Source organism: Engystomops pustulosus, chromosome 1 (genome assembly GCF_040894005.1).
Source record: "Engystomops pustulosus chromosome 1, aEngPut4.maternal, whole genome shotgun sequence".
Classification (NCBI taxonomy): Eukaryota; Metazoa; Chordata; class Amphibia; order Anura; family Leptodactylidae; genus Engystomops; species Engystomops pustulosus.
Window position 1 is genome coordinate 53,635,127 of NC_092411.1, and position 19,837 is coordinate 53,654,963.

The following is a 19,837-nucleotide window of genomic DNA, read 5'->3' on the forward strand; positions in this document are numbered from 1 at the left end:
GGTTTACAATCCTTCATCCTGGTGGTAGATGTCCTTTAAGTACAACTGTAAAGAATAAAAAATTTTGCCTAACCCTGCACTAAGCAAAAATAAACAATTCTCTAATTTACTATAATTAGCTATTTGCAGGTGTTTAACAGCTAGCAGAGGTTTTAGCTAGCCCCTCATCCCCTGGCTAATCTCCATTTTCCATTATTCATAGTTGCCATGGCAAACCGTATAGTAGAGCTAGACAAAACAGCTTGTTGAGAGCGGCTGCAGGACCTGTAGTGATGAGTCGACCAATTACAAACAAGCTGTCCTGCATCATTTGAAACTACTTAGTGGGATGAAAAGGACCTTAAGTGATGTCACGAGCATGTTTCAGATCGGCCAATTACAAACATGCTGTCCTGTATTGGCTTCATTGAACTGAGATGATGCCCACCCATATCAGGAACAGCTCAATCTGAATCTAATGTTAAATATACCAAATATATCTCAGACTAGGAAGATGCCAGAAGCATGATACAGGGATGGTTAGACTTGTTATCAAAGGCTCTCTCCAGCTGTGCTAACACTACTTTTTATCAGTAACTGTGCGGTTACACTTTAAGGTAGTTACAAACAAAATCTTTTGTGGGAAAAGGAATGTGAAATATAAAAGGCAGTAGCAGTAAGTGCTATGTCAAGCACAACATCAACTGAATACAATATACACTCACCGGCAACTTTATTAGGTACACCTGTCCAACTGCTCGTTAACACTTAATTTCTAATCAGCCAATCACATGGTGGCAGCTCAGTGCATTTAGGCATGTAGACATGGTCAAGACAATCTCCTGCAGTTCAAACCGAGCATCAGTATGGGGAAGAAATGTGATTTGAGTGCCTTTGAACGTGGCATGGTTGTTGGTGCCAGAAGGGCTGGTCTGAGAGTTTTAGAAACTGCTGATCTACTGGGGTTTTCACACACAACCATCTCTAGGGTTTACAGAGAATGGCCCGAAAAAGAAAAAACATCCAGTGAGCGGCAGTTCTGTGGGCGGAAATGCCTTGTTGATGCCAGAGGTCAGAGGAGAATGGGCAGACTGGTTCAAGCTGATAGAAAGGCAACAGTGACTCAAATCGCCACCCGTTACAACCAAGGTAGGCAGAAGAGCATCTCTGAATGCACAGTACGTCGAACTTTGAGACAGATGGGCTACAGCAGCAGAAGACCACACCGGGTGCCACTCCTTTCAGCTAAGAGTAGGAAACTGAGGCTACACAAGCTCATCGAAATTGGACAGTAGAAGATTGGAAAAACGTTGCCTGGTCTGATGAGTCTCGATTTCTGCTGCGACATTCGGATGGTAGGGTCAGAATTTGGCGTCAACAACATGAAAGCATGGATCCATCCTGCCTTGTATCAACGGTTCAGGCTGGTGGTGGTGGTGTCATGGTGTGGGGAATATTTTCTTGGCACTCTTTGGGCCCCTTGGTACCAATTGAGCATCGTTGCAACGCCACAGCCTACCTGAGTATTGTTGCTGACAATGTCCATCCCTTTATGACCACAATGTACCCAACATCTGATGGCTTTCAGCAGGATAATGCGCCATGTCATAAAGCTGGAATCATCTCAGACTGGTTTCTTGAACATGACAATGAGGTCACTGTACTCAAATGGCCTCCACAGTCACCAGATCTCAATCCAATAGACCATCTTTGGGATGTGGTGGAACGGGAGATTCGCATCATGGATGTGCAGCCGACAAATCTGCGGCAACTGTGTAATGCCATCATGTCAATATGGACCAAAATCTCTAAGGAATGCTTCCAGCACCTTGTTGAATCTATGCCACAAAGAATTGAGGCAGTTCTGAAGGCAAAAAGGGAGTCCAACCCGTTACTAGCATGGTGTACCTAATAAAGTGGCCAGTGAGTGTATCTTGTATACAGAAATAATGTACAAGTAGCCACTAGAATGTTATATACATTGCTGGCACCAATTTATAGAATATACCCAAAATACAGTAATACTGTGAATAGGGAACCTATACTGCATGACCTGGCGATTAAATGTAATCTCTCTATATCTCTACATTTATATCAGGACTATACTGTACCTGGTTATCTCTTCTTTAAGTTTACATGGATCTTCTGCATAGAATTTAACCCCAAAATAGAGTGTGTATGGAGGGCCAGCTATAAAACAAAGAACAGAGAAAAAAAATCATAGCATTAAATTATTTTGCAATATATGTATCTTACATTTTTTCCCTTTATAATTAAAGACCATTGATGTGCTGCTTTCATTAATCCCTCACCTGCGCTGCAGTTTCATACCACTTGATAAAGGAGTCATTTTGGACTCCGAAACGCGTTGTGTTCCAGAGATACCAAATAAAATATTCGTTCACAATCCATGTCCCTGGTTCGTGAGTGCGCCAAATGTGACAAAACCCCCATTTATCTACTGAATGCGATTCCAGACCATTGTGGCAACCGTGTTTTGACGACCCCTGTCCGTAGGCAGCACCTGGAGGCGCTGATACCATTTTTAACCCTTAAATAGAGTTGTGCCTAATCTAGCACAGCTGGATCTGGTTAGCTTCAACCCTTCTTCTTAATACCACCATTGGCATTGACAATAATATTACTCTATGAGGGCTTCCTGGTCTTCCCTTGTCCGGTTTTCTATGTACTATTGCTTTTCTTATTTCACTGTGAATTTTAGGAAATAAGCAAACTACAAAAGCACCATAATAAATTAATTCATAAAATTTCTCCTTGGAAGAGGACATTGGGGCAAAAAAAAAACATACCGTAAATGTGTATTCTCATAAAAAACTCATCACCTATCCACAGTGTTGGGGTATGACCACTGGGCCATACTTTGACCCTTCCTGCCCTTGGAGGTCAGCTTCTGGATCCTCAGGCATGGCCACACTTCAGTTCCCAATATTAAAGGGTCCCCCTCCCAGATAGGAGGTGCCTAAGCATGTGGCCCCAGCTAAAGTGTAAAATACTGCTTCTGCTTCAATGACCGTGTTTGACCCCCAACTCCATTTCCTGACTGCATTTCAGTTTCAGCGGAATTCTGCTCAGTTGAAGACCCAAGTGTGACCTGACAGTGATCCATATCTGCCTGCCCTGACCTCTGCTCTGTGTTTGCTGCCTGTCACTGACCTTTGGCTTGGCTTCTGATGGATTGTCATCTGCCCAGACTGTCTGTGACTACACCTAGCCTGTCACCTGGGGCTTCACACCAGTGTCCCTAGACCTGTTTGGACCAGTTGCTCAAGAGGTACCACCTTGCAATCACTCTATAGCAAAGTCCAGAGGGAAAACCGGATGGCTTAAGGGATAGTGTTGGCCTAAAGTCAAACCAGTTTGATAACACAGAGAGTCCACAACTCTCTGTTGGTTATAGTACGACATTTACATGGGAGCTCACATAGGTCCAGTGATCAGAGCCCGACCAATCAGATACAGATCATCTATCCTATCCAATGCATAAATATTAGATCCCGCATCTACAACCTAACTCTATGTATTACAATATGTAAGCTACTCAAGTGAAAAGCTCCAAATTACAATACATGTCTCTATGTAAAGTTCAATAAAATCTTATTATTCTTCTCAAAACAAAACCCACTGCTATAAGACCTTCTTGTTATTTTTTTTTCCGTAAGCAACATGTCCATATCTCTATATCTACTGTCTGCCATAGTATCTAGTTATTATTCTACATTGTAAAATCTTTGAATCACAATATGCGTTTTTATTAGATCAACAACAAGTTGAGTGGAAAAAAAATAATGAGAATATATGCAAGTAAGTCAGGAGACATCAACTGCATGTAACAAGCATCTGTAAACTGTCAGACGCTACATCCATATTCTGTTATTTCAGGATCTCATTACGTGACATGCGGTATTGTGTGCATTGCTAATCCTGTAACACACTGCATTCTGATAATCTAGCTAATCCATGTCTTGTCTCAGATCTTGTACAATATACTTACTGCTTATCAGGTCTTTGTGTTCAGAAATTGTCTTTGCTGGATCCAGCCAGTACTGTGTAGAGAAAATGGAGATGTGAAATTATTATTATGGTTACAGTACAATGATATAGCCAGCAGCGGGGGAAGCCAGAAAGGTGAGTTTTTATATATTTGTTTTTACTCGAGTATAAGCCGAGTTTGGGTTTTCAGCACATTTTTTGTGCTGAAAAACTAGACTTATATTTCCTAGTGCAGTGATGGCAAACCTTTTAGAGATCGAGTGCCCAAACTTCAACAAAGACCCGCTTATTTATCGCAAAGTGCCAACACAGAAATTTAATTTGTGATTTATACTCCCTTTTCAGTCACAGTTTTCATTTATACCAGCCCCTGAGGACACCAATAAAGCAGGAAATAGTCCCAGGTACAGCTGTCACTTTAAAATAGCTCTGTGCACAGCAAGTCCTGGGCTATCTGGGACTGCAGGAAGATACCTGGAGTAATCTCTGGTGATGGCCTGACTGCCCACAGAAAGGGCTCTGAGTGCCACCTCTGGCACCAGTGCCATAGGTTAGCCATCACTGTCCTATGTACAGTGGATTCCCTATGTACAGCATTATGTGGGCCCACCCAGCAGCTCTGGGTCCCGGGTATGCCCAGGGCTGGCGTCGGTCCTGCATATAATATAAATTTAAAATCAGAGAATACATCAAGAAATACGGGCAGAATACAAAAAGTCACTCTAAAGTACAATCATTGGGGAGGAAATAATTGGGCATACATTTCCAAATCTTGGCAACATTATGACAGCCTGAGGTTTATTTTTTTTACAAATAAAAAAACTTTGAACTGGAAAAATGTATAGAAAAATTAAATAATCTGTATGATTAATGCTTCTTGTTGCAATGAAGTATAAACGTACATACATACTAAAGAAGTAAGTGGATGTTTTAGCCTTCATGTGTTTTTCATATTTTAGCTTTCTCATGCTTTTAGCCGACTGTCTAACCAGCAAATAGAAATGACATATTAATGGCAATGTAAAATGACTGAAACGGAAAGCCAATGGACTCCAGCATAGTCAATTGCGTCTTCTGAGTAACGTTAGGTGTCCACTCTACCTTCCAACAGGGGCTTCAATTATTTAACAGTTCTGTTCCTATGAGTTATAAATATTCAAGTTGAAAATTTTTTTATGTTTTGTGTCAGGAACACAGCAGCAGATGAAGTATAACTACTGTAAGATACATAAAAAAAGTTAAACTGAAGGCAAATGCAGATTTTCCATCCATCATATGCTGCTGTGGTAGGTGCATTTTTTATTTAAAGGAGTTGTCAAGGTATATACATTTACCTTTTATTTAGGATATACTTACCTCTCTCCCTACTCCTAACCCCAGGCACGCGCCTGGTACTGCAGTAGTTTTAGGCAGCTGGTACACAGGTTGTACTGACAGCACTGCTGACCTCTGTAGAACAACATCAGTGACTGGCATCAAACTGCTGACCTGAACGGGAGCAGGGAGAGAGGCGAGTATATGTTCTTTATTATTTTTAAAGCCCCCCCTATTCACAAATAAAACATTGTTTATACCTGGACAACCCATTTAACCTTCCAACTTTCTTAACTCCTGATTACAAGTTATTAGGTTAGCACAACAAAGGTGGACCTCATATACAATACCTCTCAACATAATAAAATGTATCTTCATAATTAGGTAAATTATATATTATGTGTTACATAAAGTTCTAATACAGAGATCTAATTTCAGATTGGGGCTGCTATTAGGCAGGGACTCCTTGTAATCAGAGCTTTGTGATATAAAGAGCCGTGCACCTGTTTCATACACGCCCATTAATTTACTGTAACAGGAATATCCCTTTAAGTTCAAACCTAAAGAACCTATCTTATAAATAAACTGGGGACTACCAGTACTCTCAATCTACCTGCACAAAAATGTGGTGTTTTTGAGCCACAATCAATAAAATTCTTGTTTCTTTGTCTGTGGTCTTCATTTCATCAATGTGTAACATGATGTCATGGCGTATGGCCTCAAAAGCAATCCGTATGTCATCCTAACCAATCACAGGATTGTGTTACTTATAAGAAAAACTGCAAAAACGTTTGCCACACGGATGACCCATGTGGCATCCATATTTCCATTGACTTCTATGGTACATGCAAACATGAGCTGCAAACATGGTCAGGAATAGGACCTGCTGTGAGTTATACAGCCTCCACACAGATCTGTGAGAAACATGTTCATGTGCACGAGTCCAGTGATATCAGTAAAAAGAAATCAGATGAAAACAATGACTGCTTGCATGTAGCCCAAGATGGACATATTAAATCAACATGTGAGAAAAAAAGAAGCAGTTTTTGAAGATGAAAACGGACATGGATTAAAAGTAAAAAGGCACAATCTGTCCTATATAGATTCTCTCCCATGATCCATAACTAATTGTAGCTGCAAAAAGCATCAGAAGACCTTAGGGGAAACCTACCATGAGGAATCTACCTTCAGATCTACCATCAGAAGTAGATCTGAAGGTAGATCCCTCCTGCCTGCCTCTGCCCTAATCTGTAATTTAATAATCCTTGAACATAACCCAACTTGTTAAAACTTTTTAGTAATATGCAAATAAAATTGCAGAAGCTACTGGGGCGTGTACTAGTCTGGCCACACACTGGGAGCCAAGGCTACTCCACACCCCTGTAGCCTCTGCTGTTAATTTATATCTTAAAGTTTTTAACAAGTTAGGTTCCAGGATTATTAAATTACAGATTAAGGCAGGCATGAGAAATCTACCATCAGATCTACTTCTGATGGTAGAATCCTCATTGTAGTTTTACTTTAAAACACATCAAAACACATCTGGCGTTATTGAGAAAAAAAACACCATAAACGTCTGTTAACACATATCTAGACCTCCGATCTGAATTAGATTTTTGGTGGGAAAGTAGGGAGGCAGGAACTGCGGGACAAATGTGGGTACCAAAGGGTTCCAATGTAGGTCGCACTTATGGTATATCCAGAGCAAAACCCCTTTTAAGAAAACACAACCGAAAAAAGTTTGTTCTAATAGTCATAACAGGTGAAGGACTAGATTTCCATTTATATCTCTGATTAATTGATGCAGTTGTTAACTTGCAATGTACACCCTTTAATGAGGGAGACCTCAAGAGATATAGATAAAATAAAGAAATAAAAAATGCAGGTCATGGGCAAATGCTTATATATTATCTGTCATTTTTATGGAAAGGGTGCAGTGCAAAAAAACTCCTGGGAAAATACAAATAAAAGTGATGTACCGTATGTGTCACATTTCTATAGCCAACTTACGTTCTATTTTCATTTTAAAATGGGTCTATGTTACAGTCATAGAGTAGACTGTTTGGTCTACAGTGAAGCCCCTCCAGAAGACCACCCTTTGAGAAGACCCTACAGTTTAACTGTATGTAGTCCATATACCAGCTATAGACCCAACACAGAATAAGGTAGAAGCTTGTCAATGCCCCAATATCATACACAGTAGTCTTCACTGGGAATGGTGCAGGAGATAAACAGCTGAAGATATCTCAGTCTAATAGAACTAATAGAGTAATAATAATAATAATAATAATTCTTTATCTATATAGCGCACACAGATTACGCAGCACTGCACAGAGCTTGCCAAAACGGTCCCTGTCCCCAATGGGGCTCACAATTCAATCAGCCTACCAATATGATTTGGAGTGTGGGAGCAAACCTGAGGACCCGGAGGAAACCCACAATATCCAGTCTATATAATTCTATTTAATTAATTCTGTAATTTGCAGAAACCCTCATATCATGTAGTAGATATTAGGTAATCTACATATTTTTTTGCAACTATAAAGCCAATCACAACAATAACATCTAATAACAATAAATTATGATACACAATAATAAGAAGGCATCCAATTTCATTTTACTGTCAGATAAAAACAGATTATGGCAATGTTTCAATGATTCTATTATGTATTGTATTGTAAATTTGCACAGATTTGTGGACACTGTCCCGTGCTTGCTGTAAAAAAAAAAAAAAAAATTTGGAAAAGAAAACAATAAAAAGTACAAATAGCATCCGCTATTAGTACATGATTGTCCCATGTAATCTAGCATTACACCAAATCATTTTTATCTCTAGCCTTTAAGCACGTTATGGAAGTTCTGCAGAATCAAAACAACCTGAAGCGATCTATTTAAAAAGAGATTATCAGGACAAAAATGTAATTAGCAGATAAAAAGCTAATTATGCTGAGAAGATTGGAATTGTCTTCATAGGAAAAGGGAATTAACCCTTAAAATCAACTACAGCAAACACTCAGGCATCAATCATGAAAGGCTGCACAAAAACACCAATAATTACATAACAGGGGGACAGGCAGCGGTGTACACAACCAACTTGGCTCATGGCTACTCCCAAGAAGGTAGTATCCAAGGGACCGTGTCAGTAAATCTTGCACATCTTGTAGTGTAGTGTTATTTGAGTTTTATTGCTGTTTAGTAATAGTAAACTACATAGTTACATAGTTTATAGGGTTGAAAAAAGACACATGTCCATCAAGTTCAACCAAGAAAGGGAAGGAATCGGATAAAGAAGGGTTTCAGGGGAAACAAATCCATATAACATAAACAGCCAATGTTATTTAGGTGTAAAGATGCATCTAGGACCTTTGTGAAGCTAGATTGGTGCCGGAACAGTGCAGGGGGTGCCATATTCATGAAGAATGTGCACCACAATTCATGAATCTGTTGATTTCTGCACACTCCATAGGCAATTTGCACAGTTTTTAATAAATGTGGGCCAATAGTTTTTTTTCCTCAGACGGTATGGACATTTTTTATGGCCGTTTCACGGCTCCATGAATTGCTCTGTGCAGGTTGTTGGCCATGCTTGTGTGTATTGCTCAGTTGGCTCTTCCCTCCCATTGAAGTCTAGGAGGCTGTGAAATATACAGGTGACATAGTGTGTCTTCCGTATTTGTGGATCAGTTGTCAGCCTCCTTTTTTATTTGCAGATCCGCAAAAAAATGGATTACATATGGACCGTTATTGCGGCCTTATGGCTCTGACTCAGGAAAAATGCTGTTAACAGATGGGTTGCAAAAAAAGGCAAAATTGGTGTATTTTGCTGCTGTTGGAAAAAATACTTTCATGTACAGGAAGCCCAAAACTCCATTCACACAACCGGGTGCTTCAACCGCTCCAGAACCTGGGTGAAGCACATGGCGAGGCGGAATGAGAGGGGCGGAGGAGTGTTCACCCCTCTTCTCTCCATTGAAGCAGAGTGCACACAAATCAGGCCAAAAATAGGACCTGCTCTATATTTAGCCGTGTGGCTCCCCGGTTTTGCCACGGTGCGCTGCAACACAGTTTGCTCACTACATCATGACCAGCCAGGTGTTATTGACTATGGTGGCCATAATCTGGCCTCAATACGGTAAGGTGAATGTAGCCTTAGGGTTACACTGTGCCTGCATTATACATTTTTTTTCAGTAGCCACTTAAAGTAAGCACAGTGTATAACACTTTCTTAAAATAGCAAAAAAATTCTAAGAATCTTGGCCAAACAGAAGACAAAAAGAAGCTATTTTGACCTACCGTACATTGAGTAAACAGACTTATAAATACATTTAAAGCGCATGTTGGAAGTTTTACCAAGTTTAACTGATGCCAAATACTTTGTAAATGTTAGTGAACACCGTCATAATAAGAAACATCACAACAAAACCTGAAGCAAAGCACATGATGTTGATGTTGATACATGATCCTTCTTTCAATTCGCACAACTTAAGGGTTTCAAGTCTGAGTTAGTATAGAGGAGGCCGAGTCTATCTGCGGATCACCATTCACACAATGCAGAAAAATCACTCAACAATAGCACCGGGATCCATTACAGAGCATGGCATTAATTCAACACCCTGTCTCATTCATCAGCATGTTATCAAATTGTGCTATAAACGTCTCATAAAGACATACGATGATAGAAAGAATCATCCCATACAGATGAGTTTGGTTATCCAGTTATCTTCACAGACCGTGGCTTACAAGAACAAACGCCCTGATAAAGCCTGAAGACAAAGTACTGTACTGTTCCTTGATTAAGGATTCCGGCTCAGTAAAGTGTGCACAAAAAGCCACTTATAAGCATTTTACATGTTCCCCAACCTATGTAAACTGTTTAAAAATGAAATAAGTAACATGTGTCTTTCATATTATTTGAGTAAATGCACTAAAAGAATGACAAAACCTTTAAAGCTAAATTTTATATTGTAGAATTGAACATACCTTTTTTCCTTTATTAAAGTAGCTTCTCTGTGCTTTTTTATGTTCTTTCTCTTGTAGTGAGCAGGATTACAATTATTAACTTTTTCCATACCAATAGAATAAGACCCTTGATTATTCAGCTCTCTGAGGAGAGTAGATTATACAGTGACGGTCTATAAAGGATTACGGAATCAGTCACTCTCAGTTGTCAGTGGATAAAGCACAGAAAGCTGATTTACACAAACTCCTTAAATAAGCAGCTCCTAGTGCCGAATTTCCTGGTGACAGGTCCTCTTTAACAATGTGTTGCAAATCATAAGAATTACAAAAATTAAATGTCCCTCCTATTTCAAAAGGATGACAGTCTATAACATACAATGGCCTATTACGTCAGAATTCATAACCCATGGTTCAACATAGAAATTATTAAACATTTAAAAAAAGATAAAAAAGGAAACAATCCCTAAGGACACACCACCTCAATATGTACGGTCCTACTAGTGAGCAGTAGAAGTTTGTGGAAAACAAGGTAATAATTCAAGATTAAATAATAGTCTACACCAGTGATGGCGAACCTTTTAGAGACCGGGTGCCCAAACTTCAACCAAAACCTACTTATTTACCATCAAGTGCCAACATAACAATTTAAACAGTAACTTATTGCGCTCTGCTGTTCCACGACATTCAATCGTATCGGCCCCATGAGGACACCAATACAGTTGAAAGAAGAAGGGTAAATTCAGATATCATTGTAGCTTCTCTCCAGGGTCTCTCTGTACAGGAAGAATCGTCGGGCCAGCAGTAGGACCTCCAAAAATATTCTGGACCTGTTCACACCTTCTTACGCCTCTTGCAGTTCCAATCAGTCAAGGATACGTTACCTTAAAACAGTGCTGAGACCTGCATCCCAATTGTCTAAGATTGCAGGAAGATTCCAGTCCTGTCTGGTGAACTTTGTCCTGAAGTGAAAGCCTGGGTGCCCACAAAAAGGTCTCCGAGTGCCACCTCTGGCACCCGTGCCATAGGTTCGCCATCACTAGTCAACACTATTCGATAATGGATTGGTGTAAATATTTATTGATACATTGTTTGTACCTCAAACTTTTAACAGTCAAAAATATGGTACCAAATGTGAATTGAGTTGATTAGTACATTTAGTTAGTTAGTAGAATGCTTATTAGTATAGTTATTATATCAATTCATCCAAGCAGAATCAAAATTGTTTGTCAAACTTTGTGTTGTATAGAATCCTGCACATGCCGCGTACTCAAGATCCAGTGTTCAACTGACTTTATATTGTTAGAGATAAAGCTTGGGAGATGCACGGTATTAGCAGAGATACCAATCCCAATGAGCTCTGCATTCTCCTGGAAATACGTTGTTGGAACGGATCTTCCTCCAAGTACCAAGGTAACAGTCTTCCCTCTCCTCGTTTGCAGCATGTTCGCTCAGCTAGCCTAGAGGAGGGATGCCATACGCTGCATCGTTCCCCTAAGGCTTGTGTTGCCTCTACTGAACGTATACGTTGCTCAGCAGGAGGGGGGCAGGATGAAGAGACGTACACTACTGCTCAAAAATGTGGGGTCACGAAGAAATTTCACTATTTTTGAAAAAAAAGCACATTCTCTTTAAATAAATCTAACATTAAATGAATCATAAATGCTCTATACATGTTAATGTGGTAAATGACTATTCTAGCTGCAAACCCCTGGTTTTGAATTCAATATCAACAAAGGTGTACATAGATTTTCAACAGCGGTGTGTACTACTCCTTTCAGAGCAGAGCACAAACAGGCTGTAACCAGAGTAGAAAGAGAAGTGGGGAGGTCCCGCTGCACAACTAAGCATCAAGACAAGTATATTAGAGTCTCTAGTTAGAGAAGCTGACGCCTCACAGGTCCTCAGCAGGCATCTTAATTAAATAGTACCCACCAAGTGGCATTGTCAACCTCTACAGTGAAGAGGCGACTCCAGGATGCTGGCCTTCAGGTATGGCTAATAAAAGGAAAAGATTAATATGGGCAAAAAAACACAGAAACTGGACAAAGGAAGACTGGAAAGAAGTGTTATGTACAGACAAATCTGAGTTGGAGGTCAGAGTCCCACATTTGTGAGACTCAGAAACAACTGAAAAGATGCTGGAAGATGCCAGATGCCATCTGTCAAGCATGGTGGAGGTAATGTGATGGTCTGGGGTTGCTTTGGTGTTGGTAAGGTGGGAGATTCTTACAAACTCAGAAGTTACCCTGTGGACAACACTGGATTGGAGCCAATTTCATCCTACAGCAGGACAATGACCCAAAGCACCTCTGAATTATGCATGAACTATTTAGGGAGTAGCAGGCAGAAGGTATTCTATCTGTAATGGAGTGTCCCCGTCACCAGATCTCAACCTCCTTGAGCTTGACCGCATAGTACCCAAAAAGTGCCCATCAAGCCAATGCAACTTGTCATATATCTCCCGATTAACAGCAAATTAACAGCTGGAATGCCAAAGGTCTGCAATGCTGGAATTGCAGCATACGTGATTGGAGCATTCTGTGATGAAAGCAAAGTCTGAAAGAGAAATTATTATTTCAAATTAAAAAAAAAAATTTCAAAACTTGTCAGTATCTGGAATATATTTTCTATTCACTTTGCAACTAATTTGAAAAATAAAAGTAAGAGTTTCTATGAAAAACACAGAATTGTCTGGATGACCCCAAACTTTTGAGTGGTAGTGTAGAGTACTACAACTTTCTATCCAGCCTTTTTTGCTGAATACAACGTATAGTGGTCAGAGGCAACAACTATGCCTCCACCTGCCACTATGGGGCACATTTACTTACCCGGTCCCTGTGCAATCCCCGATCCGGATTGTCCGACGAGGATGCACTCTGCTGCGATTAACTACGATCATGCGCCCGATATCCTGCACGTGTAGCTTCCTCGCTCAGGTGCGCCGGAGTTCACTTTCTTCTCCCCCGTGCATGTAAGTGCTTGGCTTGCGACACAATTTCAAAGATAAATCCCGCGGCTTGTTCGAATCCGTCGGATCGTCCGACGACCCGACCCCGATTTATGACGCATGAAATCCGGCGTGGATGCGCAAAATCCAATCACGTGCGACACAATCCCCAGCGCGATCCCCGATAAGTCGGAAAACCCGACAAAAATGCGGCCACAGGACCCTTTGTAAATAAGCCCCTTATGTATACGCAGGCCCTATATGTCAATGTATACGCCCAGCGTATACATCTGGAGCTTTCCCAGCGTATAAACTGTCCACAAAATGTGATGTGAACCCAGCCTAAGAACAGAAGACAAAAACCCAAGGGAAACATAATTATCTTTGATTACTTTCCCCATCACTATTTCTTAGTTGAAACTGACTGCATTTTGTTACCCTGCACCTGAGAGATTAAGATCACTTTAAAACCCCAACATAATGTATCAGCCCAAGTCATACAATGAATGATGTGTCAAACACACCACTGTTTAAGTATCAGCATGTTATCTGCTACACCTCTCCCTTTCATGATGAAAGGGCTTAACATGTAAAGACAAGATTCTTGTTGAAAGGAGAAATACTAAATCCTGCACTACAAGGTTTCCACTTTCACTGTTGTCTATACTTACGTTGTCATTCAGTCATTCTCTATTAAAGCTGCCAGTCACCAATCATCCATGAGACGTATGTGTCCAAGGCATTGCATAATGACAGAGAAGTCTCTAAGAGTGGCCACACAAGGCCTGCAGCAACTCCATCCAAGGAAGCGGAGACTGTATCGGCCATAGTTCACAATGGCCCCGGAGGCTGGATGTAACGCACACAAATATATACAGTATATACATTTACACAGCAGGTTGTGATTCATGGAATTAAAGGGGTTGTCCCAAAGGAAAGGTGATAAGTGTTATACTACTCAATTACAAGTTGGAAAATCATTGATAAATTGTGCTCTGATAACACGCCAACTTGTTATTGTTTGTTTTACTGAAAGTGGTGGACAGAATTTATGCATATATTATTCAAACACTGTCTGTGGGGGTTAAAGAAAACCTGTCAGGCAAAATAACCCCTAAACTAAATATATTATCATAAACTGACATTAGAGAGCATTGCCTCTATCCCTTCATTGTCCCTCAACATGCCTGTAAACCTAAGCAATGAGGTCATAAAGCTGTATGCAAATGACCTGTAAAATGTCCAAAGACTCATTAGCATATTCAAGCTGTCCGACTTATTCATTAGTGGGAGGCACAGCCACACCCCCAGTGCTTGATTGACAGCCTGTATAATGATGTGAGGTATAATGGTGTGAGGCTGTATAATGATGTGAGGTATAATGGTGTAATGTCTCCTCCATGTGCTGGCGCCCCTGCAGCCTGTGTGTGTAAAGCACAGACGCTAGCAATGCTATACTATACATTACACACAGACATGAGGAGGGGGAGGAGAGGGGAGGAGTAACAGGAGTGACATCACTGCCTCTGATCATGTGACCAGCCTCATTTACATAATAAAGAATAGATGATTTTGCAATGATTAATGTACGAATTGACTAGATAAAGGATCCTTTTAAGCTGCTCCAACAGCTGCTCCATTCTTACAAACTACTCCTCCTTTGACATGGCCATTCCCCTTGTGTTCTACAAGGTGACTAAAAACGGTCTAAGGCTTTCAATAAACGTGGCGCAAGGCTTTTTATGGCTTCGTCATTGTTCGCACTCCATTCAAGTTTGTCGTCAATGTCACGGTTTGCAAAAAAAAAAGCCAGCTCTCATATGTAGTTAATCAGAAAATTCAAATATTTCAATATCTGCGATGAGTTTCCACTATTTCCACTAGTTTCCACTATTGCTGGCACTATTTTCTACGCAGTAGAAAACAAACAAAAAAAACACTGTGGCTAAAATCTTTAAAAGTACATAGTGTACCATTGGGGTAACCCACTAAGCTCTTTCGAACATGTATAGAAGGACAGGTGCCTCCACTAATTAAGGGTGATCACTATGAACAGACACCCCCTGTTCCCGACATACTACTGCAGGGGACTTCCCTCAGTGTTCACTACCGTCAGTTGTGCTGTTGAACTATGAGATTCCACAACTTCTTTACCCCAAAATCAATCAAACTTTATAACCAAATCTTAGGCGCTAGGGAAAAAACAACAACAATGATATAGCCCCAAACCCCCCCCCTTTCCACCATTCCTTATGCTAGGCTTGTATATTCTTGCTTTATTTTTCTTCTCAATTGTAACTTATTTTAAACTGTTTGTAACTATCTGTAATACTATGCCTGTCCAAAAAGCAAATTCATATGGGACTAACAAAGTAGTATTCCATTGTATTATATGTATAAACTATGATAGAATTGTGTTATTAACAACTTGATACCGGTAAATATATCCTCTGTCTTAAAATCAAAGGACAAAAAATTGTAAAAAATGGTTTAATGGAGAACTACCACTTGGGTAATCATGAATTAAGCTATTTATACATACAGGTCGGGCTTTTTGTTAAGCTTTAAATAGTCGCATCTTGGACAAAAACTAATTTTAAAAAAATGTTACGTGCACGTGAGCACCCGATGCTAGTAGTTTTCCTATTTATGTATAAATCGCTTAAATCATGACAACCAAAGTGGTAGTTTTCCTTTAAAGAGACAATAGAAGATTAGAATAATTGGAAGGAGCCAGAAGAAAAGTAATATTAAGTAAATTTAATATTTGGACCTTTTCCATACGAGTGAACCCACTGCTATTTTACATTTCATTTTACACAAACCCTTAGGATATAATATTATGAGTTACAAGGTTTTGGTGAGTCCAGTCATGTTTCCTTATGAAAAGGAAGAAAATTATGAAACTTGAGGTTTTAATCAGAACTCGTGCTGCGACATGAAAAAATGTGCAGAATTTTCTGTGCATAACCCTTTATTACCGAGAAAAAAAGCTTCCCAACGGTCACTTAGACAGAACGTGCACCTGACTGTTCTTCAAAGGAAGTCTGTGTTTATACAGAGCAGAGAAGGTATTCTACAACGAGCGAGATGTGAGAACATAAATGCTTTTCTGTGAAAAGTGAAGTGAGGTCAGCTCCTACCAACACAGAGCGGGAGATAAACCAGGGCTGACAGGACAAATAAGCCTGACATACTATTTGCTGCATGTACACAGGGAGCAGTCACAACCTATGGATGGCCTTTTGTACAAGAAGACTTGGTTCGCACAATTTTTCAGTAAAAACCTAAGAAATTTATGACTTTATAGACTTTAAATCTAAAACCTACTATATAATGTCTCAGTTGGAGAGGCTCAGGTGAAAATCCATTCATTTTATCATCGCTTTACCCATTTCAACTTGGATGTAGTCCGTTTTGGCCTTAAAGGACCTGTCCAGCCCATCTCGTTAGTCTAATCTGCTGAAGACTGGTGTAAAAAGTGATCCTCACCTCTGTGGTCCTTCACCATACCTTTCCTGATACCTCCCATGTTCCCAGTAGAATCTTCTGTTCAGACGATCACCAGTTGCATTACAATTGTAATAATGTAATGTCATCCATTTATATGGAAAGGCCGGAGAATCACTTACTTAATCCCAGTACTAAGAATATTAGAGTTAGGCTATTCACATCTGCATTAGAGAGGTTCAGTTACACATTCCATTATGGGGTTGTCTGTTATCTAGGTGGCCTGGGGGTGGCCTGTTAAAAAAACCAAAAACTTATAATTTACTTCTCTGGTGCTCACATTTGTTTCAATGTGTATCAGGTGCGGACACGGGAGTGTGTGCCAGGCAGGCAGAAGTTGTTGGAGCCCAGCGTGCCTGCCTCCATAAAAGGACAGTGACATTGCAGGGGGAACACCCGTTCATCGGCAGCAGCCAGCACTCCTCCCCCTGCATTCATGGGGGAAGGGGGTCCCCAGGAGACATATCCTACTGTATAGGCATACAGTGGGTTACATCTGTGCCTTACATTGTAAGGACACGTCGGAATCCCCCTGACATGTCCTTACAATGTATGGCACAAAACGTGATGTGAGCCCAACCTTAGATAGTGAACTAGTCATACTGAGTTTTCAGTATAAAGGGTCCTTAAAGTGGTCATCATTTTTAATCTTCTTGTTAACCACACAGATATAGACAGTAGGATAACAGAAGTTACAAAGATAAGTATAACCCCTTGCCACCCATTGTAGGTTTTTGCTGCAGTAAGCTATTCTTTTCTTTATTGAGGTTGACTTGTTTGCGCTTTATTTATTTACACTGATATTTTGCTGTTCCTTAAGGGACTCAATAAGTAAAATCTTAATTATATGAACGTCACTTCAGATTTCTTTTCCCCACAGTAATTAAGTCACCAATACCTATACAAGGGGTTTCTGGAGACCAGCACTACAGGTGGGACCTGAGAAGTGACTTTAATAACCAATATTTCAGAAAAGACAACATGAAATTTTCCTCCTGTCACTAAAACGGCATCTACCAGCAAGCTCTCCCGAGTCCTCCTGTCACAGTCTGCTTAGGAGGTTGCGTTAGTTAAGAGCGCTGCCTGATTCTTCTGATAGAGCCACATAAAGCTTTAGGGAAATCATTTATCAACGGCAAAATTACCTGTATTTAACATGAACAAAATAATAGAACATTAGTGCCTTACATATCAAACTTATTGCTTAAAGAATCCATATGAACTACCAGCACAGACTGAAAGCACATAAATACCAATATGCAAAGAGGTGAATTGCTATAAATCAACAACAAAGGCTTCAAAATCCTATATTATTCATGAGACCTAAACAACAGGTGGTAACACAGTTTATCTGACAGACAATATAGGAGGTTTAGATATTGCTCCAAGACATGTCCTCACTGACCAATAAAGAGAACTGGTCATGGCGACTTTGGACACTAAATCACCCACAGGTCCTCATGTCCTAATGTTATGTTTTAGTGTCCCAAATCGCCCTTAAGCATTAAGGGGCCCAAAAAAAGAAGTCTGTTTTTACCTCGTCCCTCGTAAATCTGGTGTATTACAATCTGGCTTCACTGCGCAAGTACCATAGGTAGGGACATGCACAGTGAAGCCAGGATACGGTCCTGGTTTCAATTCCCACATCATGAGAAGAGGCGCTGGCGAGGCAATTACAGTTTAAGCAGGTAAATGTTTTACACAGGGGCGTAACTTGAGGGGGTGCAGAGGGTGTCGTCGCACCCGGGGGGCCCATAAGGTGTCACTTTCCCATTTGGGAAGACTAGCACTATAAACCACACATTATAGTTGGGGGGGGGCCTGGCACAGACTTCGCACCAGGGCCCATCAGCTTTAAGTTACGCCACTGGTTCTACATCTCTTTTCTTAAAACTATTAATGGAATGTGGACACACAGTGTCACGTAGGTGGTTTAAAGGGGGGTTGTCTGAAGGTATACAAAATGTCTTGGGTGGCCGGGATGGGGCGGGTTAAAATAACAAACAAACATGTACTTACCTCCCCGTCCACCACTGCGATCTCTCCGGCCCATGCCCCATGTAAACAAACAGGGGCACAGAAGCTGCATGCTGCAATCAGCTTCCGGCCAGCCAAGGTGGTCGGCCACACCCAACTGTCTTTTTTCCCAGTGATGTATATGTGGGAGATCGCTGTGGGGAAGCTGGATGGAACCGCGGCAGTAAGTACATGTTTATTTTTTTTAAACTGCGCCATCCCAGCCACCCAAGGGTTTTTTTATACACTCAAACAACCCCATTCAACTTTGGACTTCTATCAAGGGTGTTATTCCTGTTTAGGGGTTAAATGTTGTAAACATAAGAGGACAATTGGATAAGAAATTCACTGCCACAAGGAAAATAAGTCGCTACTTCTTTCAATATTTTGATGTAGGCGACAGCTGCCATGGCGGATTCAAGAACATGGATGTGAAGAGAGAGTATGGCGCAGGCAACAAACAGCCAGAATCCAAAGTATGAGCCATTATCATTGCTGGCACAAACAGAACAGGGAAAAGTCAAGTGGGGATGGTCACCAGAGGAACACTGAATAAAATCAGAACAAAGGAATGGGGAAGGAACACCTTTAGAGAGAGCACTGGGGAACCTTTTTTTATTTCCAATCAATATTTACTGAACTGTATCAACAATAAAAAGTGGAACAGTGATTGGTATATTTACAATATATTTATATATATACACTTCAAAAGCATTCCAATATAGCAATATATACAACAAACAAGTGAAACAAGCCAAATTAACAGGGGCATACAAGTTGAGGTTGAGAAAAATAATATGTTGGAGGGGAGCTAATAGCAGTTTAGGGGTAAGGTACAAAATGCGTGGCACTGGCTGTAGCGAGACCAGCTCAGGTGCAACATCCCATGTCACTGCTGGACCACTTTCTAAATGTTCCCTGTTCTTAGGAAAGTGTCTCTCCTATTGGTATCTCAGGTGTAACGCTCTTTAAATAACATGTGATAACTCACATTGCCGGCCGGTGCGATGCTGCCGGCTTCTCCTACAATGTGACCGCTGGCAGGGACGTGCTGGGGGTGTGTTGGCCGGCCCCCTTAATAATACCGCCGACTGCCAGCAC

At 40.7% G+C, this 19,837-nt stretch overlaps 1 protein-coding gene across 1 annotated transcript in view; it reads right to left on the reverse strand.

The window, feature by feature from the left end:
- The window catches only part of EPB41L4A (erythrocyte membrane protein band 4.1 like 4A), a 136,166-nt gene that overhangs the window by 66,982 nt on the left and 49,347 nt on the right, over positions 1–19,837 (reverse strand). Inside the window, exons 3-4 of the mRNA XM_072140618.1 lie at positions 3,992–4,043; positions 2,091–2,169 (exon numbers count right to left, since the gene is read on the reverse strand). Coding sequence (XP_071996719.1) covers positions 2,091–2,169; positions 3,992–4,043 — 131 coding nt within the window. The remainder of the gene's footprint in view (positions 1–2,090; positions 2,170–3,991; positions 4,044–19,837) is intronic.